At 52.0% G+C, this 24,750-nt stretch overlaps 1 protein-coding gene across 2 annotated transcripts in view; it reads left to right on the top strand.

Moving 5' to 3' along the window:
- Nucleotides 1-1,717: 1,717 nt before the first annotated feature.
- Nucleotides 1,718-24,750, top strand: part of znf827 (zinc finger protein 827) — a 42,672-nt gene continuing 19,639 nt past the window's right edge. Inside the window, exons 1-4 of one of the 2 annotated variants that reach the window (XM_035427658.1) lie at nt 1,718-2,161; nt 18,921-20,066; nt 21,612-21,784; nt 22,212-22,629. In XM_035427658.1, coding sequence (XP_035283549.1) covers nt 2,119-2,161; nt 18,921-20,066; nt 21,612-21,784; nt 22,212-22,629 — 1,780 coding nt within the window. In that variant the 5' untranslated portion in view covers nt 1,718-2,118. The remainder of the gene's footprint in view (nt 2,162-18,920; nt 20,067-21,611; nt 21,785-22,211; nt 22,630-24,750) is intronic. The other variant, XM_035427659.1, reaches the window with a different exon arrangement.

Below are 24,750 nucleotides of genomic sequence, written 5' to 3'. Positions count from 1 at the left end.
CACTGATGTTGGGCATAAGGCCTGGCTCACCTTTGGCATTCCAATTCATCCCAAAGGTGTTTGATGGGGTTGAGGTCAGGGCTATGTGCAGGCCAGTCAAGTTCTTCCCCAACAGGCTCAGCAAACCATTTCTTTATGGGCCTTGCTTTGTGCATGGGGGCATTGTCATGCTGAAACAGGAAAGGGCTTTCCTCAAACTGTTGTCACAAAGTTGGAAGCACACAATTCTCCAGAATGTCATTGTATGCTGTAGCATTAAGATTTCCCATCACTGGAACTAAGGGGCCTAGCCCAAACCAAAAAAAACCAGCCCCAGACTATTATTCCTCCTCCACCAAACTTTACAGTTGGCACCATTCAGGCCAGTACATTTGGCACTATGCATTCTGCCAAACCCAGATTCCTCTGTCAGACTGCCAGATAGTGAAGTGTGATTCATCACTCCAGAGAACATGTTTCCACTGCTCCAGAGTCCAATGGCGGTGTACTTTACACCACTCCAGCCGATGCTTGGCATTGCGCATGGTGATCTTAGGCTTGAATATGGCTGCTCAGCCATAGAAACTCATTTCATGAAGCTCCCGACAAGACAGTTCTTGTGCTGACGTTGTTTCCAGTGGTAGTTTGGAACTCTGTAGTGAGTGTTGCAACCAAGGAGAGACTATTTAAATGTGCTACACAATTCAGCGGTCTCGTTCTGTGAGCTTGTGTGGCCTACTGCTTCGCGGCTGAGCTGTTGTTGCTTTCATACGTTTCCACTTCACAACTAACAGCACATACAGTTGACTGCGGCAGCTCTAGCAGGGCAGAAATTTGACAAACTGGAAAGATGGTATCCTATGATAGTACCATGTTGAAAGTCACTGAGTTCTTCATTACGACCCATTCTACTGCCAATGTTTGTCAATGGAGATTGCATGGCTGTATGCTTGATTTTATGCACCTGTTAGCAATGGGTGTGGCTGAAATAGTCAAAACCACTAATAAGAAGAGGTGTCCACATACTTTTGGAAATGTAGTGTATATTAAGTGTGCATTTATATGTCCTGGTATTGCTGTAATATTGCCCTAAGCAACTGTTAATTCATTTTATTTATTGTTTTAAAGACTTGTAAGGTTGTTTGAAGAGACAAGTAACATTTAATATTATGTATCACATTATTTGAACTAGCCTACTTTGCACAGAATACTTAGAGAAAAATAGTAAAAAATCAAGTCTTTGTGACAGTTGTTTTTAACAAAACCCTGCAAAATGAATTAATGAATGAATAAATAAATAAACGTGTGCAAAAAGTCTTAAAACCACACAGACAAAAAACAAAGCAGCGGTCAAAATCGATATCTGGAAAAGTAATTTTAAATGTATATGTACACTTACCTAGGCTACAGAGATATCTAAACTGATGGCAAACATTGCGCCTACCACTCCCCAACACCAAAAAAAGAAGAAAAAAAATACTAATCATTATTTTCGTATTAGTTCGCTAATTAATACTTTCCAGAACAATTAAGCATTATACATTTGTAGTATTCACAACAGTATTCACAATATGCAGAGAGAAAAGGAGCCGACGAGTATTATTATCTCATTTTTTAATTAAACCGTGTATAATTATGTTACTGCGCGTTTAATAAATAAATATTGATCCTACTTCTGCGTATATGCTTCTAACGTTATATTGGTATATTCGTGCAAGCGGTCGTTATTACGGCAGTATACACCCAGAAAGCTCGGGGGCACCTTGTCCGTCCGCCTTGTGCCGCGAGCTCCGCCGGGCGCTGGCGCTCTCGGAGCCGAGATCCTGTGTGTGTGTGCGCGAGAGAGTGTGCGCGTGTGTCTGCTCCGCTGCCGCTGCCCTTTGATCCCTGCATTAGTGTTAGTTAGGGGCTCGGAGACACACATACACAGAGAGCAGCCATAGTCAAGACACGGCAACAACACCACCACTACCTCGTCCTCCTGTGTTCATACCCCCAACAACACACTCTTAAAACCGGGGACAGCCAGGTGCTCGACAAGTCCCTGCCGCCAGACACTCGCATACAATTTCAATGGGAAAAATCCTTTTTTCTTCTTATCCCTAAACAAGGAGGAGAATGTGAGAAAAAGGGGAGAAAATGCCCCGGAGGAAGCAGGACCAACCCAAACGCCTGCCTGCACGTAAGTCGATTTGTGAGATTTTTAATGGCTCTCCGTATGTTTTGCGCAGTAGTTTAGGGTTAAAGAGGTGAAACGGACAAAGACACGGCGTAGGTTATTTCTCCTTTTTTAGGTCTGTGTTAGGCAGCCATGTTGGCGATGAGTTGCTAGCGAGTGTATAATAACCACTGTCTTTAGTGCTAAATGATCGATAAAGGTCCTGTTCTCAAGGTTGCGGTCAGTAAGCGTGTGTGTTGTCTGTATATGGCATTTATGGCGGAGCGTTTTTGTGAATCTGACCATTGAAGTATGTGTCTCTCTCTTGGAAGCGAAAAGGGGAGGATCTGCGAATCTGGCCGCAATAAAATGAAGGGTCAGCCGGATCAGACAAGCCAGGCTAGACTCAGGCTTCCATGCCCCTGCGTTAGGGCGATATCCAACACCGCTCGGTAACTTATTTCCTGTTTTCATGCAAAACGTCTAGCTAGCTAGCTAACTTTCTTATGATCAAACGAACGATGTGGTTTAGCTAGCGAGATACTTGCGATCGAATTATTTCGAGAGGTTTTGGGAGTCGGTCGCAAGAGATTTTTTAAGATGATGTCTTTTCTTCCACCCCTCCCAGTTCAGGAGAGTTCATGTCTGCAAGCCGCCGAGTCAAAGCCATGGTCGGTCACCTGAAGTTCAGGCTTTTCTGCCTTCGCTTTGCAGCCGTTCATTTCAGACATACCGCGATCAATAACAACGCTCGCGTGAAGCAGTAATATGCCCTTTTTCTTGATTGCCTGGTCGTCGTGCGACGCAGCCTCGGATATTTAGCACCGTGTTAGTTTCTAATATGAAAGGAATCGCAATCGGTATTTTTTGTTCATTTGACCCAACGTAGGATGTTCAGTTTAGCTTTAGGTTGTGCTTTTATCAGTCATATAATAAAGAGATGTGTTATTACGCTCTCTGTCCGCCAGAGGAACCCGAAGGTAGAACGTAACATTTATCAAAAGACTATTTACTGACAATGTACTGTGCAAATAAGAAACAGGAAAAACGGCAAAGTGAATATCAACATTAGGTTGCCACTGAATCGGTGCATTGGCTTAAGAAATTTACAAAGAAAGGGATTACTGTGTAGTTTTTGTTACATTGCAGAAATGATGCATTGATGCTAGCTATTTAATGTTTTTATTTGTTTTTTATCTGAAATTACCAACAGCTAGTTACTCAAGGGAATACTGAATGATTGGAAATAAAATGCATAACTATTCTCAGTATTGTATGCAATCAAATTGCAAACTTTATAATTCCATTATTTAGCTAATTCCATTATTTATATACATAGTAAACATGCTTATTTCAGTAGTGTACTTGAGTGTAGTGTGTGAGGCTGGGTCAGGGATGTGTTGATGTCAGGCTGGGTCAGGGATGTGCTGGGTCAGGCTGGGTCGGGGATGTGCTGGTGTGAGGCTGGGTCAGGGATGTGCTGGTGTCAGGCTGGGTCAGGGATGTGCTGGGTCGGGGATGTGCTGGGTCAGGCTGGGTCAGGGATGTGCTGGGTCAGGGATGTGTTGATGTCAGGCTGGGTCAGGGATGTGCTGGTGTCAGCTTGGGTCAGGCTGGCTCAGGGATGTTTGGAAGGGAGTCCTGTACTGGTGTTCTGATGACAGAGAGAGAGAGCTGCTCTTTTCTGCACAGTACGACTGCCCACACGACTGCCCACGCAGGCATGGACGAGCCACACAAAGTCATCCAATCATCCGTCCAAAAATCATCATCAAAATCCCAAGTCAGTGTTCTAGAACTCCACTGTTTCTAGTCACCAGCAGTGATTGTAACATCAGCATTAGAATGTTCAGTTAAGAACGTTCTAATCCCGTGTTTGTGATCTTCAACCTTAAAGGGTTAAAAACTGTGCTGCTTTGATTTGGAGGCCAAAAGGTAGCAGGTTGGACTCTGTGACATTTGAAGAGGCAATTTAACAGGCGTTACATTGTGAGTTGCCCTGGATAAAGACGTGTGCTGAACAAACAGGTCGGCATTGTGTAATGTAAATTGAGAATGCTTTCCTTGTCTTCAGACTACAGCCTGTATGGCATACACTTATCAGATGGCAAAATCAGGCCACAATGATAAACAAAATCACAGGAATATCGGCTTTCATGATTATGTATTCACTTTTAAATTGGACATGTGTAATTCACGTTCAGGGAGAGACGGGTTTGCATTTATTTTGAACTTGTCACAAGTCAATGCTGTGGTGTCTGCACTCTCTGAAGTAGGCTAACATTTTCAGAAAGATATTCTGTGTTCACATTAAAGCAATGTAACGTTCCGGGGGAAAACAATGTTGATACAAACTTTTCCTGAGAAGCAGACGGTTCTCATTTGTATCCAGACAAAGTGCTTTGAAGTACAGAGCACAGGCGAATAAGCTAACTGTGCACCGGTGTGAGCTGCAGTATGTCATGCTTTAACCTAACTGTGCACCGGTGTGATCTGCAGTAGGCCTATGTCATGCTTTAACCTAACTGTGCACCGGTGTGATCTGCACTGTCATGCTTTAACCTAACTGTGCACCGGTGTGAGCTGCAGTATGTCATGCTTTAACCTAACTGTGCACCGGTGTGATCTGCAGTATGTCATGCTTTAACCTAACTGTGCACCGGTGTGATCTGCACTATGTCATGCTTTAACCTAATTGTGCACCAGTGTGATCTGCACTATGTCATGCACCAGTGTGATCTGCACTATGTCATGCTTTAACCTAACTGTGCACCAGTGTGATCTGCACTATGTCATGCTTTAACCTAACTGTGCACCAGTGTGATCTGCACTATGTCATGCTTTAACCTAACTGTGCACTGGTGTGATCTGCACTATGTCATGCTTTAACCTAACTGTGCACTGGTGTGATCTGCACTGTCATGCTTTAACCTAACTGTGCACTGGTGTGATCTGCACTATGTCATGCACCAGTGTGATCTGCACTATGTCATGCTTTAACCTAACTGTGCACTGGTGTGATCTGCACTATGTCATGCACCAGTGTGATCTGCACTATGTCATGCTTTAACCTAACTGTGCACCAGTGTGATCTGCACTATGTCATGCACCAGTGTGATCTGCACTATGTCATGCTTTAAGAGCTTTATGTGAATGTTTTTTGCATTGAGATGACAAAGCTGCTGTAAGCAGCCTGTAGCCAAACGCTACTCTGTGGGCAGTGACCTCACTGGAGCACTGTAATACCCACAACTTCCTGTCACAGCTTCCTGTCTCCGATTCTCTTTCTTGTTTGGGGTAGGAGGGGCAGTACAGATAGATTTGCCCCTCATCATCGGCTGTGGATCCGTTTCAGTTTCTGGGACAGAGTGGTCTGGGTTTGTACAGCGTTGTGTTAGCTGATCCTTAATCAGCCATGGAGAGCTCTACAGTAGAACTACAGAACGAGGTGTGGAAAGGCACAGCCTGCACATAGTAAGTAAGCACTGGCCATCCTGGGGCATTCTGGGATATGTGGTCCCTCCCCTGCCCTGTTTCTGATTAATGCACCTGTGTGTAAAATGTTGGTGGATGGTGGAGCTCTTTTTTCCCTGCGAGCTTTAGGTTTTCATTTCAAACGGAGTCCTCAATAGATGTATTTTTCTTCTCAAATAGTAGGATGAATGGTTTTTTTCTTCATTAAAATCAATATTAATCATTAGCCAAAGTTCCAAGGCTCCAGTTACTCCAGTTATACAGATTGTAACATATTAAGATGATGCTTGTTTGTGAGGATGGATGTTTTTGTGCCGTTCACATCAAAGTGCAGCAAAACACCCCCTGTTCAATAAGTGACCCGTTAGTGATGTTTGTTCTATTATGAATTCAGATGTGGTATTCTGTATTCTGCCTCTCCACAGCCTGTGTTCTCTTACTAGCTGATTTTTCTATAGGCAGGAATTGTATTCACAATAAAAATGGCTAGCATTGAGGGTTGCAACTACTGTACTACTATTCATGAATAATTTTGTGGTGTTTGTTGTTTGGCCTTGCGGTGGAAAGTGAAGGTGTTGTTAGTTCTGGGGAGCTGTTTGCTCACTCTGTGAGTGAACGAGGGGCATCCCTAATTTCAGGACCGTTTAATGACAGCCAGTTGTGTTGTCTGCACAACAGAGTCGCGTAATTGGCCACGTTGTCAGCATTGTTCAAGAAGTGAATCGCTATTAACCAATTTGTGTAAAATTCTCTAAAACTTGGCAAGAAAAAATAACCTGAAATTAGGGCATCTGCATGAAACTTTCTGTTTCATGTGTTGAATGATCAAGTCACTTAAGCTGCATTTCCAACCTGGAGACAATTTCCGATCCCTGACAGGTTCTGGCAATATGTTGAACATATGAGAGAATACTGTTGGCCTTGAATTAAATAAAACAAAGTAAATCACAATTGTCTGTTAACAGCATTTATTAGATGAAGCTGGAGGCAGTGTATGTGCTTATTGGCTAGATGGATTTTTGCTGGACATTAATATTTCCTGCTTGTGTTAGCAGTAGCTCCTTTTAAACAGGAGCTGCCCCATTTTCATTCTGTGCTCAACCCTCCAGATCCAGCAGGCCCGGGCTCCAATTACACAGTTTTGTGGCTAGTCAAAACTTTCAAGTTATTTTTCTCTCTAATGTAGAGATAAAGATTCAAATTGTACACTCTGTGTGTGTGTGTGTGTGTGTGTGTGTGTGTGTCTATCTGTCAGTCTGTCTGTCAGGGTGGGGGGATTAAATTCATACTATAGTATGTCAAAATCAATTGTAATTATGCTGACCTTGGGGTAAACTCTACCTTTGTCATATTTTATTATCCTGTCTTCACCGCAGTGTTATGATCTTCCCTTGCTGTGTGTGATTATTGTTTTCCCCTGCGCCTAATATTTTGTCCCTTGTTAAGTCCCTAATTAATTTTAAGAGACGGGGACGTGAAAGAGCTGTATCTCTTTACCAGACTTCTCTTCAGGGCAAGGCACTGGCTGCACCTCCTCCTGGCTCTTACAATGCCCTCAGCTGCCCTAGGGCCTAAAAGCCCCATTACAATGCCCTCAGCTGCCCTACAGCCTAAAAGCCCCATTACAATGCCCTCAGCTGCCCTAGGGCCTAAAAGCCCCATTACAATGCCCTCAGCTGCCCTAGGGCCTAAAAGCCCCATTACAATGCCCTCAGCTGCCCTAGGGCCTAAAAGCCCCATTACAATGCCCTCAGCTGCCCTAGGGCCTAAAAGCCCCATTACAATGCCCTCAGCTGCCCTACAGCCTAAAAGCCCCATTACAATGCCCTCAGCTGCCCTAGGGCCTAAAAGCCCCATTACAATGCCATCAGCTGCCCTAGGGCCTAAAAGCCCCATTACAATGCCCTCAGCTGCCCTAGGGCCTAAAAGCCCCATTACAATGCCCTCAGCTGCCCTACAGCCTAAAAGCCCCATTACAATGCCCTCAGCTGCCCTACAGCCTAAAAGCCCCATTACAATGCCCTCAGCTGCCCTACAGCCTAAAAGCCCCATTACAATGCCCTCAGCTGCCCTAGGGCCTAAAAGCCCCATTACAATGCCATCAGCTGCCCTAGGGCCTAAAAGCCCCATTACAATGCCCTCAGCTGCCCTACAGCCTAAAAGCCGTTGGATTAAAAGGAAAAGTGTGAGGGGGGTTTTCCATCCGGCACTTGGCATTCGATCTGTGTGGAATTTCTGCCAAAAACCAACTTAAACTCCGGCTCTGGCAAAGTGTGTGCTGAACTGAGCTCAAGTGGCTAATAATGCGCAGGCTTTTAACTTAAAAACGAATTAAAGGGCAGCCGGACGGGGGAGGCAGAGCACGTTAGCATGCCGAGCACGTTAGCATGCCGCGCACGCCTGCAGGTGCCCAGAAACCCAACGCCTCTGGCTGCCATTGCTGGCTGCGACGTGGCACTCTGCCCCCCCCCCCCCGGACCAAACCGCGGTTAATCAAACGGGGGGTGTCCTGGAAGAACCCCGACAACCTGTACAAAGCAGAATTCCCTTTGAAAGAGTGTTTAAATCCCAAGAAGACTGTGACTGTAATAAAGCTTTGTGTAAAGTTTCAGGGTGTGTCCAATGGGATGCAAATTAAATGTGGATTTTCAAATTTCCTGAATTCAGTGTAACATTTCAACCCGAAGCTGCTAATGAAGTTTGTGTAGCACTGGCCCTGTAGGTGAAGAGCACTTCTGATCAATCCTTCCTCGATTCATATGCATCATTTAATAACCATTAATAAGCATTTCAACACTCCGGGCATTTCTTTTGAGACAAAGGTGGGATTTCCACAAAATGTTTTTTTTCTCCTCCCCCACCAGCTGTAGAATAGGGGGGGGGGGGGGTGGTCATGTGACAGAGCATAGTCCTCAACCCCCCCCCCCCTTCCTCACTCCCCACACCCCTGTTGTCACCAATAGTTTTCTAAGTTCTTAAGGTTTTGGAGTCAGTAAAAAAAAACAGAAATTGCACTTCCTCATTCCCTCTGACCTAAATAAGGATAAGTTCTCTGTTACCAGGAGATAGTGTTTCATATAAAACACCGAAACAAACCCTCTGCCAGTCAGGTGTGCTTCTCCTGGCTGAGGCTTTTCAGACGCTTGCCGAGCAGCGACGTCGCGACCCGCTGTGCTGGGAGCAGCGTGGGAGCAGCGGTTTGGCCGCCGTTGTCCTGGCGATGAGCGCGGAGGGTCTGGCGGGTGCAGCACAGTCTGCTGGCGACTGATTCTACAGTCAGCGCTCACGCTGTCATCAGAGAGGCAGAGAGGCTGCGACGAGCTCGGGGCATCCCCCCCTCTCTGTGCTGTATGTGCTCGTGCCCTGCGGGGGGGGGGGCTGCAGGAGGGGTGGAGCACTGAGACCTGGGGGCCCGGGTTCGAGTGGCCGCCAAACAGCAGTGCCAGAGAGCTGCACTAAACAGGCCTGAGTTATCGATCTGGGTGTTCGTTACCGTGCGGGGGGGGGAGGGGGAGGTGGGGTGGGGTGGGGGCGGGGGCGGGGAACGATACGATTGCTTAGAAGTGAAGCTCACCGCAAAGACCTCGGAACGGCAGTAGACAGCGCAGCGCAGCGGAGAAACAGGAAACGCATCACTCAGCCCCTCCGCTCCAACTGCATCAGCACAGACTGCACTAAACACAGCTCTGCTTTGGAAAGGCTGCACTGATTCACTTTTGGTTCGGAAATAAAAAGCTTCACATGTAACTTGGTGGAGGTGGAGCGATTTTTGTAATTGGGTGCGGAGAGACCGACGCAGTATGACCTCACTTCCTGCGCAGTTACAGGGGTTTGGGCTGCCTGGTGCAGAGCGTGACCTCCCTCCCGCCCCTCGGCCCAGGACAGGCTCCGCAGTGCACCCAGCGACGAGCGGGCGAGTGTGGGAGTGAGAGGACGGGGGAGGGGGGGAGCGAGGGGGGGGGTGATGATCCGTTTAACAGCAGCTCTGCCGTTCCGCTTCAGGGCCTGGTCTCAGCCTAATGGAGAGGCCGGGGACGGGACGGGGGTGAGGGACGGGGGAGAGGGACGGGGGAGCGGGACGGGGGAGAGGGACGGGGGAGCGGGACGGGGGAGCGGGACGGGGGAGAGGGACGGGGGAGAGGGACGGGGGAGAGGGACGGGGGAGAGGGACGAGGGAGCGGGACGGGGGAGAGGGACGAGGGAGAGGGACTGGGGAGAGGGACGGGGGAGAGGGACTGGGGAGCGGGACGGGGGAGAGGGACGGGGGAGCGGGACGGGGGAGAGGGACGGGGGGGCGGGACGGGGGAGAGGGACTGGGGAGAGGGACGGGGGAGAGGGACTGGGGAGCGGGACGGGGGAGAGGGACGGGGGAGCGGGACGGGGGAGAGGGACGGGGGGGCAGGACGGGGGAGAGGGACTGGGGAGCGGGACTGGGGAGCGGGACTGGGGAGCGGGACGGGGGAGAGGGACGGGGGAGCGGGACTGGGGAGAGGGACGGGGGAGAGGGACGGGGGAGAGGGACGAGGGAGAGGGACGGGGGAGAGGGACGGGGGAGAGGGACGGACACGTTGTATATCCTGCCATATTGGCAGCTGGGAGGGGAAACAGTATCTCATCTGAGTGGGGAGAGCATTGGCTACAGCACAAAACCATCAAGTCCAATTCGTCTCTTTAAAAAGGCACAGGGTCATTCTCTGGAAAGCTATCAATACTATGCCCTTCTGTAATAAATTAACATGTCTGACTTATGCTTGACCTTCATTTTAAGCTCTCTAAGACTGTTGAAAATGAAAGGATGTGTGTCTGGGAAAAGCCTATCTGTCCTTAAAGCATTCTTGATAAACACTTCATATTTCCAATGTCCAGCTGACCAACACAGAACTGTTCCAGTTACCCTTTAAATGATCACTGTGGTGGAAGCCTAAATAAAGCACGATCGGTGGATTGACAGGCTCTGATTAGCCTGTTGGGGCTAGGTGGACTTGATGTGCTTCTCTGTGGTAATACGAGTCCCTCCCTTTAATTAAAAAAACAAAAATCTTATACTTGTTTAGTAAGATATTTGGAAATGGGAGCCTCGCTCACCGGCCGCTCTGCTCACCGGCCGCTCAGAGCCCCGCTCCTCCGCCCCGCGAGCGACCGGCCCGCTCCCGCTCCTGCTCCCGCCCCCGCTCAGACTGACAGGCGGGGATGGCGGTGGGCCAGCGTGCCAAACGGCTGTCAGCTCTGTGCCGCGGCAGAAGGAGAAAGAGACATCCTTTCTGTCGGGTGATTGGCTATCCGCGTCCCCGCCGGCCCGGTGTGTTTACGCTGCGCTGTCTCTCACCCGTGACCTTCGACCCCTGCTTCTCTCACCTCATGTTCACTCAGAGCGGTTCTGTACGAGGCTGTCTGAACCACCGCGTACGCCATGTCGGGCTGGCCAGGCCGCGGATCTGATTGGGCCTCATACACACCCACAGAGGCCCACGGCTTAGCCCTAAATCACATTTGGACAATATGAATAATTAATAATTCATAACATTTCCAGAACTTTGTGGTTCACCTATAAAGACTATAACTGCTGAAATATATCAGTGGGGCTACCAGGTACACTCGTACCCTCTGTTCACACCACGAGAACATGAAAAAATGTCATTTTAACCCATAAAAATGATGAATTCCCTGTATTTCACAAAATAATGTATTCAGCACAGTGACCAGACCTATGTGACTGTTCCAGTACAAAAAGGACGGCCTTCTCTTTGCACTTGGTGAGCATAAGTGAGCTGTTTTGCATGGTGACAGCTGGTTGGATGGATAGTCATTGGGGGGAAAGTGATGTTGCATGGTGACAGCTGGTTGGATGGATAGTCATTGGGGGGAAAGTGATGTAGGAGGTGACAGCTGGTTGGATGGATAGTCATTGGGGGAAAGTGATGTAGGAGTGGATGGATAGTCATTGGGGGAAAGTGATGTAGGAGGTGACAGCTGGTTGGATGGATAGTCATTGGGGGAAAAGTGATGTAGGAGTTCACAGTGATGGTTCCATCCACGGCTTTGATGTGTCAGAGACAAACAGCTTTAATTATATCAGCTTCATTATGTCCCTGACAGCCAGCGTTCTCACTCCAACTCTCGCTGTGGCTAAATAGAATTTACCCTAAAAAGTCCTAGGACAGGGGTGGATAAGTCACAGCTCTGTGGGGTCTTCACTGCTCTGTAGTCCAGCCCAATTTTGGGTGCAGTAGCTGCCGTTTCCTTAAAATGTGCAGCAGCTTTCTGAGCTGTTCATCATCACAGTTTCTGTTTCAGCAGCCGATTGTTATTCCTGGTGTAGTTTAGCCTGGAGGACTAGCCTAGTGGGGAATTATTTTGAGTTCTTTTTTAATGTTGACTTATCAATATCTGTAGGGTGAACGGCAAACAGCAGTTGGTTCTCCCTGGCTTAAAGTTTTATCCTGTTTCACAGGAAAGCACAATACGCTACTCTGTGATTTGCATGCTATAAAATGCCTTAAAAAGGGAACACATTTCAATTATTTCAGCCAATCAGAAGGTGGATGGGTTGTGTATGTTGACTGAATTTAGCTACACCACATTGGAAATGTAGGCTAAATGAACCAGCTAAGTTCGCTCTTTGTGGTTTGTGCATAAGCTTCTCAGAGCTGATACAATTTATTATGTTGTTTCCCAAATTGCACTTAACTTTTACTTGTGATGATGGTTGTTTGCTTGTGCACAATGAGCAGAAGTGTCTGTAATCAGTATGGATGTTAGCTAACCTCGCAAACACGAGCAGAACGGCGGCCCTGGGGAGGGTGGTAATTAATCCATTAGCTACTCCTTAATTATCATTAAGCCTGTTTGTTTAATTTTGCATTTATTAATGACAGTGTGTCATCATGCAAGTTTAGAACATTTCTGTGCTAATTACATTTTAATGTTTGAGGATGTTGGGGGTGGATAAATTATTTTTAAAATGAGTAACTTATTCTCACCAACATGTAATTTTAACTCCTTCTCATGTCACCCTTACTCCAATTGAAGGAGTGTATCAGTGGAAGCGCTTACCTATGAGCACTGAAGGCCACACTGTACTACAGATGAGCTAGCCCCTCTTGTAGAGCTGTAGGTTGTCGGCCCTGCTGCATTGTGGGATGGAGCTCATCTAAACTCGTCTAGACTGTGTCCGTGGCGGTATAACGGCGCTCGTGTCACATGACTGCATTCTTCCCGACTCCCCGGGTAGGCTCTGAATTTGTGGGGTCCCACGTGCCCCCCCCACCTACACTCATCTTTAACGGTTGCTTCACTCGCGAGCCCCTACCTTTATAACTCTGTTTATTGCACAGTTGCACCTTACACTCTTCGCTGATTCTTTGCTTTGATGGCACATTCGACAGAGCGCCGCTGTTTACTGGTTTCGATGAGGCGATGGCAGAGTTTGGGCTCACCTACTGGCCTGTTGGGCTTCCCTCTTCGCTGTTCAGTGTTACTGAAGAGCAGGAGGCTCCCCCCCCCCTCCCCTCCCCCCCCAGGATGGCTGCTCCCCCGCCCATTGGCCAGTGTACAGGGAGCCCCATCATGCTCTGGAACAACCCGGAACTGAGCCAGGCACTGCAGTGGACAGTTCCGGGGCATCTGTGCGCTTGTAAAATGCATCATAATAGATCCATTTTCAACTGGCCAGCCCTTTGAAAACATGTCTTTTTTTTTTTTTTAAAGCCACTTACCAGATTGTCCTGTTGGAGTACTGAGACGGGCCAAATTTATGGCGGCGGGTTCAGACAGCTGGATATATTTAGAGAGAGTGAGATCTACAGGGCGTCCCAATTAATGGAATTACCCCCCGCCCCCCTCTCAGTTGCAGGAGAGACGTTGCATGTTGGGCAGGGAGCCCCACCCAAGTCATGTGTTGACTGACCTGTGCGACCTCCCAAAACCCGCCGCCCCACACTAGGGTTGAGGGCATCGTGCCGGAGGGGTCTGCTGAAGTCTGTTTAGCTGCACCGTCCGGCTCTGAAACAAAGACGGCCGTCATCATGACCTAATCCTTACCTTTTCACCGAGCCAGGCTGGAAATGCACCTGAGCAGGAAGTGGAGCGTTAGGCCATCACCTCCCTGTGCGGAGGACACGGGGTGGAAGTGGCAATATGGCCGCTCGCGTCCGAGCATGATGTTCACAGTCGCCCTCAGACTGGGCTGCTGACCTGGCAATAAGCTGAGGCCAGAGGACGCTGTTTTATCTGCTTCTGTAACTGGGATCACTCTCAAGTGCTTGCTTCTTTTTTTGAGCCGGTCCATGATTTCAAAGATCGTGCCCATGGCATGGAGGTCCTTTTTAAAGTGTTTAATCTCTCATTAAATCATTGATGTTGATTTATTGATGTTCCTGTGCGATTATGGTCTCAACAGAATGGTTTACCCACAGCTTCCCCAGCCTCTGTGATTTGAGTTAACTTACATTCCCAGAAAAGGACCTGATGTCTGTCATGTGACACACGAGGGCTGTGTGTTCTGCTGCAGATCCACACAGTCAGGCTCTAACTTGTCTCCTCTTTCCATGTGCAAAACGACCCTGACAGGACGCCTGAAAGGAGAAGCAGGTGTTTGTGTTTACAGAACCCTTTGTTTAATTATGCATTCATTTTCCTCCAAAGGTTAATTACCTCGCCGTGCCACGGACAGAGGAAATATTTCCCATAATTCTCAGTCATCTTTATTCTCTCTCCGTCCCGTTGTGTGAAAAGCATAACGGCGATTCGCTTCCTGTTTTGGACGTGGGTCGAGACGCTGGCCAGTGTCACTGCGCTCAAACGAGCGGCTCACTTCCCTCTCAAACGAGCGGCTCACTTCCCTCTCAAACGAGCGGCTCACTTCCCGCTCAAACGAGCGGCTCACTTCCCTCTCAAACGAGCGGCTCACTTCTCTCTCAAACGAGCGGCTCACTTCCCGCTCAAACGAGCGGCTCACTTCCCGCTCAAACGAGCGGCTCACTTCCCGCTCAAACGAGCGGCTCACTTCCCTCTCAAACGAGCGGCTCACTTCCCTCTCAAACGAGCGGCTCACTTCCCTCTCAAACGAGCGGCTCACTTCCCTCTCAAACGAGCGGCTCACTTCCCGCTCAAACGAGCGGCTCACTTCCCTCTCAACGAGCGGCTCACTTCCCTTTCAAACGAGCGGCTCACTTCCCTCTCAAACGAGCGGCTCACTTCCCTCTCAAACGAGCGGCTCACTTCCCTCTCAAACGAGCGGCTCACTTCCCTCTCAAACGAGCGGCTCACTTCCCTCTCAAACGAGCGGCTCACTTCCCTCTCAAACGAGCGGCTCACTTCCCTCTCAAACGAGCGGCTCACTTCCCCTCAAACGAGCGGCTCACTTCCCTCTCAAACGAGCGGCTCACTTCCCGCTCAAACGAGCGGCTCACTTCCCTCTCAAACGAGCGGCTCACCTCCCTCTCAAACGAGCGGCTCACGTCCCTCTCAAACGAGCGGCTCACCTCCCTCTCAAACGAGCGGCTCACTTCCCTCTCAAACGAGCGGCTCACCTCCCTCTCAAACGAGCGGCTCACTTCCCTCTCAAACGAGCGGCTCACCTCCCTCTCAAACGAGCGGCTCACTTCCCGCTGAAACGAGCGGCTCACTTCCCGCTCAAACGAGCGGCTCACTTCCCTCTCAAACGAGCGGCTCACCTCCCTCTCAAACGAGCGGCTCACCTCCCTCTCAAACGAGCGGCTCACTTCCCTCTCAAACGAGCGGCTCACTTCCCGCTCAAACGAGCGGCTCACTTCCCTCTCAAACGAGCGGCTCACTTCCCTCTCAAACGAGCGGCTCACTTCCCTCTCAAACGAGCGGCTCACTTCCCTCTCAAACGAGCGTCTCACTTCCCTCTCAAACGAGCGGCTCACTTCCCTCTCAAACGAGCGGCTCACTTCCCTCTCAAACGAGCGGCTCACCTCCCTCTCAAACGAGCGGCTCACTTCCCGCTGAAACGAGCGGCTCACTTCCCGCTGAAACGAGCGGCTCACTTCCCTCTCAAACGAGCGGCTCACCTCCCTCTCAAACGAGCGGCTCACTTCCCTCTCAAACGAGCGGCTCACCTCCCTCTCAAACGAGCGGCTCACTTCCCTCTCAAACGAGTGGCTCACTTCCCGCTCAAACGAGCGGCTCACTTCCCTCTCAAACGAGCGGCTCACTTCCCTCTCAAACGAGCGGCTCACTTCCCTCTCAAACGAGCGGCTCACTTCCCTCTCAAACGAGCGTCTCACTTCCCTCTCAAACGAGCGGCTCACTTCCCTCTCAAACGAGCGGCTCACTTCCCTCTCAAACGAGCGGCTCACTTCCCGCTGAAACGGGGGGGTTAATTTTCGCCCGTACCCTGACCCCGTCATTCATAACGGCGGCGGGTTTCAGCTAGCGCCTCGCGCCTCGCGCCTGAAAGCCGATCCTTTGTAAACATCGGTCACATGACCCGGCGTTTCGGTGCTGGGGGGGCTGTGGAGAGGGAGTTCAAACAGAGGCTACCGCTGTGACCTCGGGTCACCAATCTGCCCATTTCCTTTACCGTGTTACCGCCATTATGGCTGCTCTCATGTCATGGGAAGCTGGCCTCACGGTGCACTCACACCCTGGCACTCAAACTCAGGTGACAGCATTTAGCGGGTGGGGGGGGGGTACTCTGAACAAAATAAAAGCAGGATGGTCCTCAGAAATAGTCCATCGCTGCTGCTGCATCTGGGAATGTGTGAAATCCCTTCAGATGAGTGGCAGCTGAGGGACAGGTGGGGGCTGAGGGAGCTCTGATGGCAGAATCAGGCTCATCTGACTGCAGCCAGTGCTGCCTCATATACACACTGGGATCAGAGGGGGATATGTGTGACATCCATGACACAGGGGTGTGTGTGTGTGCGTGTGCGTGTGCGCGTGAGTGTGTGTGTGTGTGTGTGTGTGTGTGTGAGTGTGTGTGTGCATGTGTGTGCGTGTGTGTAAGTGTGCGTGTGTGTGTGTGTCCATGGTAACCCCTCTCTGGGCTGAACTGAACCCTGCTGGCCAGATGTGCTCCCTGCAGGTCAGCCAGGTTCAGTTGCCAGGCAACGGGTTCTCTCTGTGTTCCAGGACCTGTCTCTGGGCGGGTCGGCCGAGGTGAAGGCGGGCTGGTCCGAGTGAGCGGGAGGGAGATGGAATGATATGTTCAAATTCAATTTCTCAGATCATGCTTGAGTGTCAAAGAAACAGCAAGCCCTCTTTGTTACTTTTACCAATTTTATTTTTATTTTTTTCCCCACAGATTTGTGGATTTATTTCGCACAGGTGTGGGTGGGAGGGGGGGGAGACTGGGGTTGCGGCCAAACTGCTATATTTCTTTTGCCGTATTTTTTATTTTTATAGCTTATCGGCGATGTTCTTTTCTGCGTTTGCCCTTGTCTGGCAAGCAGTCGTGTTTTGCTTATGAATATTGATACATGAAGTGTATATTAATGACCCATCGTGACCTTAACCCTATCCTCCTTCCCTCCCCGGTGGTGTCTGCAGTCTCATGAATATTAATTCAGCTCTGTAACCTCCATTACCCTAATCTTTGCTGTCTAGCCTCCCAGAAGGGCTGGTCACCATGGTAACCCTTTTACTAAACTCCTTTAAACCCTGGGAAAGGCCTGAAAGGCCTGAGCATGGAGCTGTACTGTAGCCGCGGTGTGCGACTGAAAGGGCCTGAGCATGGAGCTGTACTGTAGCCGTGGTGTGCGACTGAAAGGGCCTGAGAATGGAGCTGTACTGTAGCCGCGGTGTGCGACTGAAAGGGCCTGAGCATGGAGCTGTACTGTAGCCGCGGTGTGTGACTGAAAGGCCTGAGCATGGAGCTGTACTGTAGCCGCGGTGTGTGACTGAAAGGCCTGAGCATGGAGCTGTACTGTAGCCATGGTGTGCGACTGAAAGGCCTGAGCATGGAGCTATACTGTAGCCGCGGTGTACGACTGAAAGGCCTGAGCATGGAGCTATACTGTAGCCGCTGTGCGCGACTGAAAGGGCCTGAGAATGGAGCTTTACTGTAGCCGCTGTGCGCGACTGAAAGGGCCTGAGCATGGAGCTGTACTGTAGCCGCGGTGTACGACTGAAAGGGCCTGAGCATGGAGCTGTACTGTAGCCATGGTGTGCGACTGAAAGGCCTGAGCATGGAGCTGTACTGTAGCCGCGGTACGCGACTGAAAGGCCTGAGCGTGGAGCTGTACTGTAGCCATGGTGTGCGACTGAAAGGCCTGAGCATGGAGCTGTACTGTAGCCGCGGTACGCGACTGAAAGGGCCTGAGCATGGAGCTGTACTGTAGCCGCGGTGTACGACTGAAAGGCCTGAGCATGGAGCTGTACTGTAGCCGCGGTGTACGACTGAAAGGGCCTGAGCATGGAGCTGTACTGTAGCCATGGTGTGCGACTGAAAGGCCTGAGCATGGAGCTGTACTGTAGCCGCGGTGTGCGACTGAAAGGCCTGAGCATGGAGCTGTACTGTAGCCATGGTGTGCGACTGAAAGGCCTGAGCGTGGAGCTGTACTGTAGCCGCGGTGTGCGACTGAAAGGCCTGAGCATGGAGCTGTACTGTAGCCGCGGTACGCGACTGAAAGGCCTGGACTTCCCCCCGAGCCTTTTGAGCAGTCTGAGAACACCTTCTGCTCAGGGCTGTTAACCGTGTCGTTTTAGCTGACCGTGTTTTAAAAGCCGACTGCATTTTCTGTTGAGGATGAAGACCTCCCACCTGAAGGGGGCGTTGTTTGAAGCATTAAAATAGGCCTGTGTGGTGATCCTGCGTTAGGCCAGTGTGGTGATCCAGTGTTGTGTTTTATGTTTTATGTTTTAATTGTGAGATCACAATGGGATCTTACAGGCTTTTGTTTGGGAGAGGGGAAAATGCTTGTGTGTGACTGGCTGCTCTGCTTATTGATGTATGTACAGTGTGTGTGTTTGTTACGGTGAACACTGTTAGCGTGTGTGTGTGTGTGTGTTTGTGTGTGTTACGGTGAACATCGTTAGCGTGCGTGTGTGTGTGTGTGTTTGTTACGGTTTGTTAGCGTGTGTGTGTGTGTTTGTTACGGTTTGTTAGCGTGTGTGTGTGTGTTTGTTACGGTTTGTTAGCGTGTGTGTGTGTGTTTGTTACGGTTTGTTAGCGTGTGTGTGTGTGTTTGTTACGGTTTGTTAGCGTGTGTGTGTGTGTTACGGTGTGTTAGCGTGTGTGTGTGTGTGTTACGGTGTGTTAGCGTGTGTGTGTGTGTGTGTTACGGTTTGTTAGCGTGTGCTCGCTAGCGGCTGTGGTGCTGACCGGTGTCTCTCTCTCCTGCAGATCTGGGCCGAGTGGAGGAGGCGGCGGGCGGGGAGCTCGCGGAGGACGACGGCTGGTTCGGGAACGCCTCGGACACGCCCTCGGAGGCGTCCTACGCGGACGTGCAGGATGAGGACCCCCGGCCGGACCGGGCCAGCTCGGCCGAGAGCTCGCTGGGCTGCCCCACGCCCGTCCCGCGCGGCTCGCTGGAGCTGCTGGGCCTGGACAGCGAGGCCTTCGCCGCAGCCGGCTTCTCCGCGCAGGACACCCTGTCCTCCGTGGTGTCCTCGCTGTACGGCGACGCCCCCCACGCGCTCGCCAAGCCGCTCAGCAGCAACCTGCGGCGCCTCCTAGAGGCCGGCGGCCGCAGGCTGGAGGGGGCGGAGCTAGCGGAGCGGGGGCGGGACTCGCCGTCCGTCAGTCTGGGCTCCAGCGTCTCCCCGTCCTCCCATCATGCTCAGCAGCTGAGCGCTCTGGCCCGTAAGCTGGCCAAAAACTCCTCCTCCTCCGCCTCTGCCTCGCCCGCCTCCATGGCGACTGCCAATGCCGTGAAGCAGGAGTCGTGCGACCCCTTCCCCAGCAACGGCGCCGGCTTCCTGTGGGTGGGCGGGGCCGACGGGTGGCCGCCCGCCTCTTGCTCCGCCCCCAGCAGCGGGAGCAGCCTATCCCCGGACTCCGCAATCCAGAAGCTGAAGGCCGCGGCCAATGCCGTGCTGCAGGACAAGAGCGCGGTGGCGTCCTCGGCCTCCTCCTCTTCCTCCTCCTCCTCCTCTTCCTCCTCCTCCTGCTCCTCCTCCTCGGTGGTGGCGGTGGGGGTGCGGGCGGAGGAGGCGGTGCGGTTCGACGCCTTCGCCTCCCCCTTCAGCCCGCAGTCGGCCAGCTCCACGCTGGCGGCGCTCTCTAAGAAGGTGAGCGAGCGGGGCCTGGGGGGGGGCCAGGCCGACCCCCCCTCCCCCGCCGGCTCCTTCCTCTCGCTTGTCTCCATGACGTCCTCCGCCGCGCTGCTCAAGGAGGTGGCGGCCCGCGCCGCGGGGAACCTGCTGGCCGAAAAGGAGACCGCCCTGCCGGCGGGACCCCCGGAGGACGCCAAGGCCCCAACGCCCAACCCGCCGCTGGACCTCCTGCTGCCCCCCACCCCGAAAGGAAAGGTCAAGCCCAGCAGTCAAGGTGCTAGTGTGCTTCTGATAGGCTGCTGGGCGCGGCTCTGCGCCGCTGAGCACTGTCCACTCAACACTGTCCACTCAACACTGTCCGCTCAACACTGTCCACTCAACACTGTCCGCTCAACACTGTCCACTCAACACTGTCCACTCAACACTGTCCGCTCAACACAGTCCACTCAACACTGTCCGCTCAACACTGTCCAGGTGGCGGTTCTGTTGTGTAGGTTTGCTGCTGGAGATGAATGGTGTTCGTGAGAAGCGGGGGGGGGGGGGATGCACTACATGCAGCTTCAGAGCAGCTTGTAGAGCGGCATTATGGGTCCAGGGCCTGTACATGAGCATAATGCCTGATTGATCCTGTGACCCGGGCCCAGGGAGATCCTGCATCAGCACCCCTACATACCCCCTACATATACCCCCTGTGGAAATGCACGGCTGCTGTACAAGCTGCTTTGGGGTTAGGGTTTGGGTTTAGACACAGACCCCTGAATGCCCTATACATGCCAGTGTAAAGCCAGCAGGTCATGTGAACTCTCTGAAAGTATTTCAAACATCCTGCATGTTTGTACACAAAAACTGTCTGCAGCAGCAATCCAATACATACAGTAAAATGGAACCTATATTAAAAATTCCAGACAGTGAACTATCCTTTAGTGAACAGTCTTACACCTGAGTTTATTTTTGCTGCTTTAGTCGTAAGGGTGCGCACCATAGATTAAGGGACTAATCGTGCGCTGTGGTTTCAGCCTGTCTGTTAGAGACTGCCACAGGGGCATGCTCTTACTTTACTGTGAATCATCATTTTGTGTTGGACTTCCTAAATGGAAATAAGATGTCACTTGCTGAATCCAGCATAAAATTGGAATCTTCTCAACAGTGTCTGAGTCACCAACCCCCTCCCCCCCCCCACATCCCCCCCTCCAGCCCCCCTGACGTTAAGGCCGTTGTGAATCAGAGGTTAAAGCCAGACCCTGTGCATGTATTATTCCAATAATGCCAGCAGCAGGCCCAGCCTGAGCAGCCATACGGCACACTGTGCATCAGCACTGCTGGAGTTTGCCTCCTCGGTGTTTGCTGCAGCTCTAAAAGCGGCTCGCTTCACCAGGTCTGAGGGGCTTTCCAAGGTCAGGGTGGTCGGGACCACGAGGAAAATAACTCAGGACAGCTGGGCTTTTGAGAATCGTGGTGTCTTCCCAGAAAAGCTCATTTAATTTTTCCTGGAAGAGCCTTCTGCCGAATCAGGGTCCCTGTCTGTGCAGGGAGGGGGCGGAGCCTCACGTCTCTGCTGTGTGTGTGCAGGGAGGGGGCGGAGCCTCACGTCTCTCTGCTGTGTGTGTGCAGGGAGGGGGCGGAGCCTCACGTCTCTCTGCTGTGTGTGTGCAGGGAGGGGGCGGAGCCTCACGTCTCTGCTGTGTGTGTGCAGGGAGGGGGCGGAGCCTCACGTCTCTCTGCTGTGTGTGTGCAGGGAGGGGGCGGAGCCTCACGTCTCTCTGCTGTGTGTGTGCAGGGAGGGGGCGGAGCCTCACGTCTCTCTGCTGTGTGTGTGCAGGGTCTCCAGAGGAAGGTGGGAAGCCGTTCCAGTGCCCCGTGTGCGGCCTGGTCATTAAGCGCAAGAGCTACTGGAAGAGGCACATGGTGATCCACACCGGCCTGAAGAGCCACCAGTGCCCCATGTGCCCCTTCCGCTGCGCCCGCAAGGACAATCTCAAATCCCACATGAAGGTGAGCGCCCCCGCTGGGTCGCGCTGGGTCACACTCACTGAGGCTTATTGGGCCACGCTGGGTCACACTCACTGAGGCTTATTGGGCCACGCTGGGTCACACTCACTGAGGCTTATTGGGCCACGCTGGGTCACGCTGTGACTGAGGCTTATTTTTCGGAAAAATCACTCCCAACAAGCAAACGATGATCCCTAAATTTCACTCAGTGTTTCTAAAATAATACTGTGTTGAGCATTTTTGTTTTTAATATTAGTGCAGTATATCGAAACACCAAAGCATAAATTTTAGCCAAACCACCAATTAAAATCTGAATACCTGCTCAGTAAAGTCTGTGAAGCATGTTTGTCTGTACGTGTTCATCTATGAATCAGTCCACCTGTGTGTCGTCATGGAGACGTGTTGACTGTCGTTTGGCCTCCCTTGGCAGGTGCACCAGCACCAGGACCGCGGCGAGACCTTCCAGTGTGACCTTTGCCCTTTCACCTCGTCCCGCCACTTCAGCCTGAAGCTGCACATGCGCTGCCACCAGCACTTCCCCCGCAGCGAGCTCCGCGTGAAGGAGGAGGTCAGCAGCGAGGGCGAGGGGGCGGGGCCAGGAGCCGGCTCGCCCCTCCCCCCCGACGCCCTGCTCCAGGCCTCGCCTGCCGGGACCCCCGACCACGTCCAGGTCAAGGAGGAGCCGCAGGAGCGGGACGTTTCGGGCATGTCCCCCTTCGCCCTCTGCGCCTCCAGCCCCCTGGAGCCCCCAGGGCCCAAGTCCAGCCCCCCCACCCCCATCCCCGCCTCACTCTTCAGCCCAGACATCTCCACCAAGACCGCCTCCGACCTCCTCATCAAGCTCTCGGGTACGCAGCCGCATCCGACCCCCGACCCCCCCCCCCCCCCGCGGGCGCAGTGCCCAACGATCCTGTGGAGCTCAGCTTGTGGTGTTGAGTGTGAGGTGTTGAGCGTGATGTAGATTCCTGTGGGGTGGTGTTGAGCGTGTGGTGTTGAGTGTGATGTAGATTCCTGTGGGGTGGTGTTGAGTGTGTGGCGTTGAGCGTGATGTAGATTCCTGTGGGGTGGCGTTGAGCTTGTGGTGTTGAGTGTGTGGCGTTGAGCGTGATGTAGATTCCTGTGGGGTGGTGTTGAGCGTGATGTAGATTCCTGTGGGGTGGCGTTGAGCGTGTAGCGTTGAGCGTGTGGTATTGAGTGTGGCATTGAGTGTGTGGCGTTGAGTGTGGCATTGAGTGTGTGGCGTTGAGCGTGTGGTGTTGAGCGTGTGGCGTTGAGCGTGTGGCGTTGAGTGTGTGGTGTTGAGCGTGTAGTGTTAAGCGTGTGGCGTTGAGCGTATGGCGTTGAGCGTGTGGTGTTGAGCGTGTAGTGTTAAGCGTGTGGTGTTGAGCGTGTGGTGTTAAGCGTGTGGTGTTGAGTGTGTGGCTTTGAGTGTGTGGTGTTGAGCGTGTGGTGTTGAGTGTGTGGCGTTGAGCGTGTGGTGTTGAGCGCATGGCGTTGAGCGTGTAGTGTTGAGTGTGTGGCTTTGAGTGTGTGGCTTTGAGTGTGTGGCTTTGAGTGTGTGGCGTTGAGCGTGTGGCGTTGAGCGTGTGGCGTTGAGTGTGTAGTGTTGAGTGTGTAGTGTTGAGCGTGTGGTGTTGAGCGTGTGGTGTTGAGTGTGTGGTGTTGAGTGTGTGGTGTTGAGCGTGTGGCGTTGAGCGTGATGTAAATAACGATGCGTTCACTATAGAGGTCAGCGGCAAGGCTGCCGCTCCGCTGTGTAATGCTGTCTAATTAGATTGAGATCTTTGGGAGACGGGAAAAAAACCTTTGAGGAAGTAGAACATTAGATTAATTAAAAATTCATGCATAATTCATAATTAAAAATGAACTCCTAATTTAAAATAATTAGCTTTGGCAGAATCCCCCCCCCCCTTTTTCTGCAATCTAAGCCCACCCCCATGACCCTGGCTCAGAGCTGTGTACAACCCCCCCCAGATTGTGCACGCCACTCTGTCTCGATTGTGACCCCCCCGGGGCGAACCCAGGGAGCGTTTTTATTTGGCCCGATGCTGAAAACGTTGATTGATCCGCCCTATAAGGGTCTGGCGCTCGCGGTCTCATTAGCGCCTCTGCTAGCAGCGTCTCTGGGCTCAGCCCTGATGTGGAGGCGGAGACTGTGTGAAACGCAGACGCTCAGCCCTGATGTGGAGGCGGAGGCTGTGTGAAACGCAGACGCTCAGCCCTGATGTGGAGGCGGAGACTGTGTGAAACGCAGACGCTCAGCCCTGATGTGGAGGCGGAGGCTGTGTGAAACGCAGACGCTCAGCCCTGATGTGGAGGCGGAGGCTGTGTGAAACGCAGACGGTCGGGTATCGATCACAGAGCCGCGGGAGCCGTCTGAAAGGCCGCAGAGTCCCGCCGCTCCGATTACACTGCGCTTCTCAGGCCGACCTGTCAGTCATAGCGCGAGGAGGCGTGGCCTCAGGAGGAGGGGGGTACGGAATGAGAACATTAACACCCAGTGCTGAGCAGGCTGGTGTTAGTGTCTGCGGTGTTGAGCTCCTGTGCAAGCCCAGCGCTGAGCAGGCTGGTGTTAGTGTCTGCGGTGTTGAGCTCCTGTGCAAGCCCAGTGCTGAGCAGGCTGGTGTTAGTGTCTGCGGTGTTCAGCTCCTGTGCAAGCCCAGCGCTGAGCAGGCTGGTGTTAGTGTCTGCGGTGTTCAGCTCCTGTGCAAGCCCAGCGCTGAGCAGGCTGGTGTTAGTGTCTGCGGTGTTCAGCTCCTGTGTAAGCCAGTGCTGAGCAGGCTGGTGTTAGTGTCTGCGGTGTTCAGCTCCTGTGTAAGCCAGTGCTGAGCAGGCTGGTGTTAGTGTCTGCGGTGTTCAGCTCCTGTGTAAGCCCAGTCAGTGCTGAGCAGGCTGGTGTTAGTGTCTGCGGTGTTGAGCTCCTGTGTAAGCCCAGCGCTGAGCAGGCTGGTGTTAGTGTCTGCGGTGTT

Source organism: Anguilla anguilla, chromosome 7 (genome assembly GCF_013347855.1).
Source record: "Anguilla anguilla isolate fAngAng1 chromosome 7, fAngAng1.pri, whole genome shotgun sequence".
Lineage (NCBI taxonomy): Eukaryota > Metazoa > Chordata > Actinopteri > Anguilliformes > Anguillidae > Anguilla > Anguilla anguilla.
Note: the sequence above shows the minus strand (reverse complement) of the source record. Positions and strands in the feature narration are given on the sequence as shown.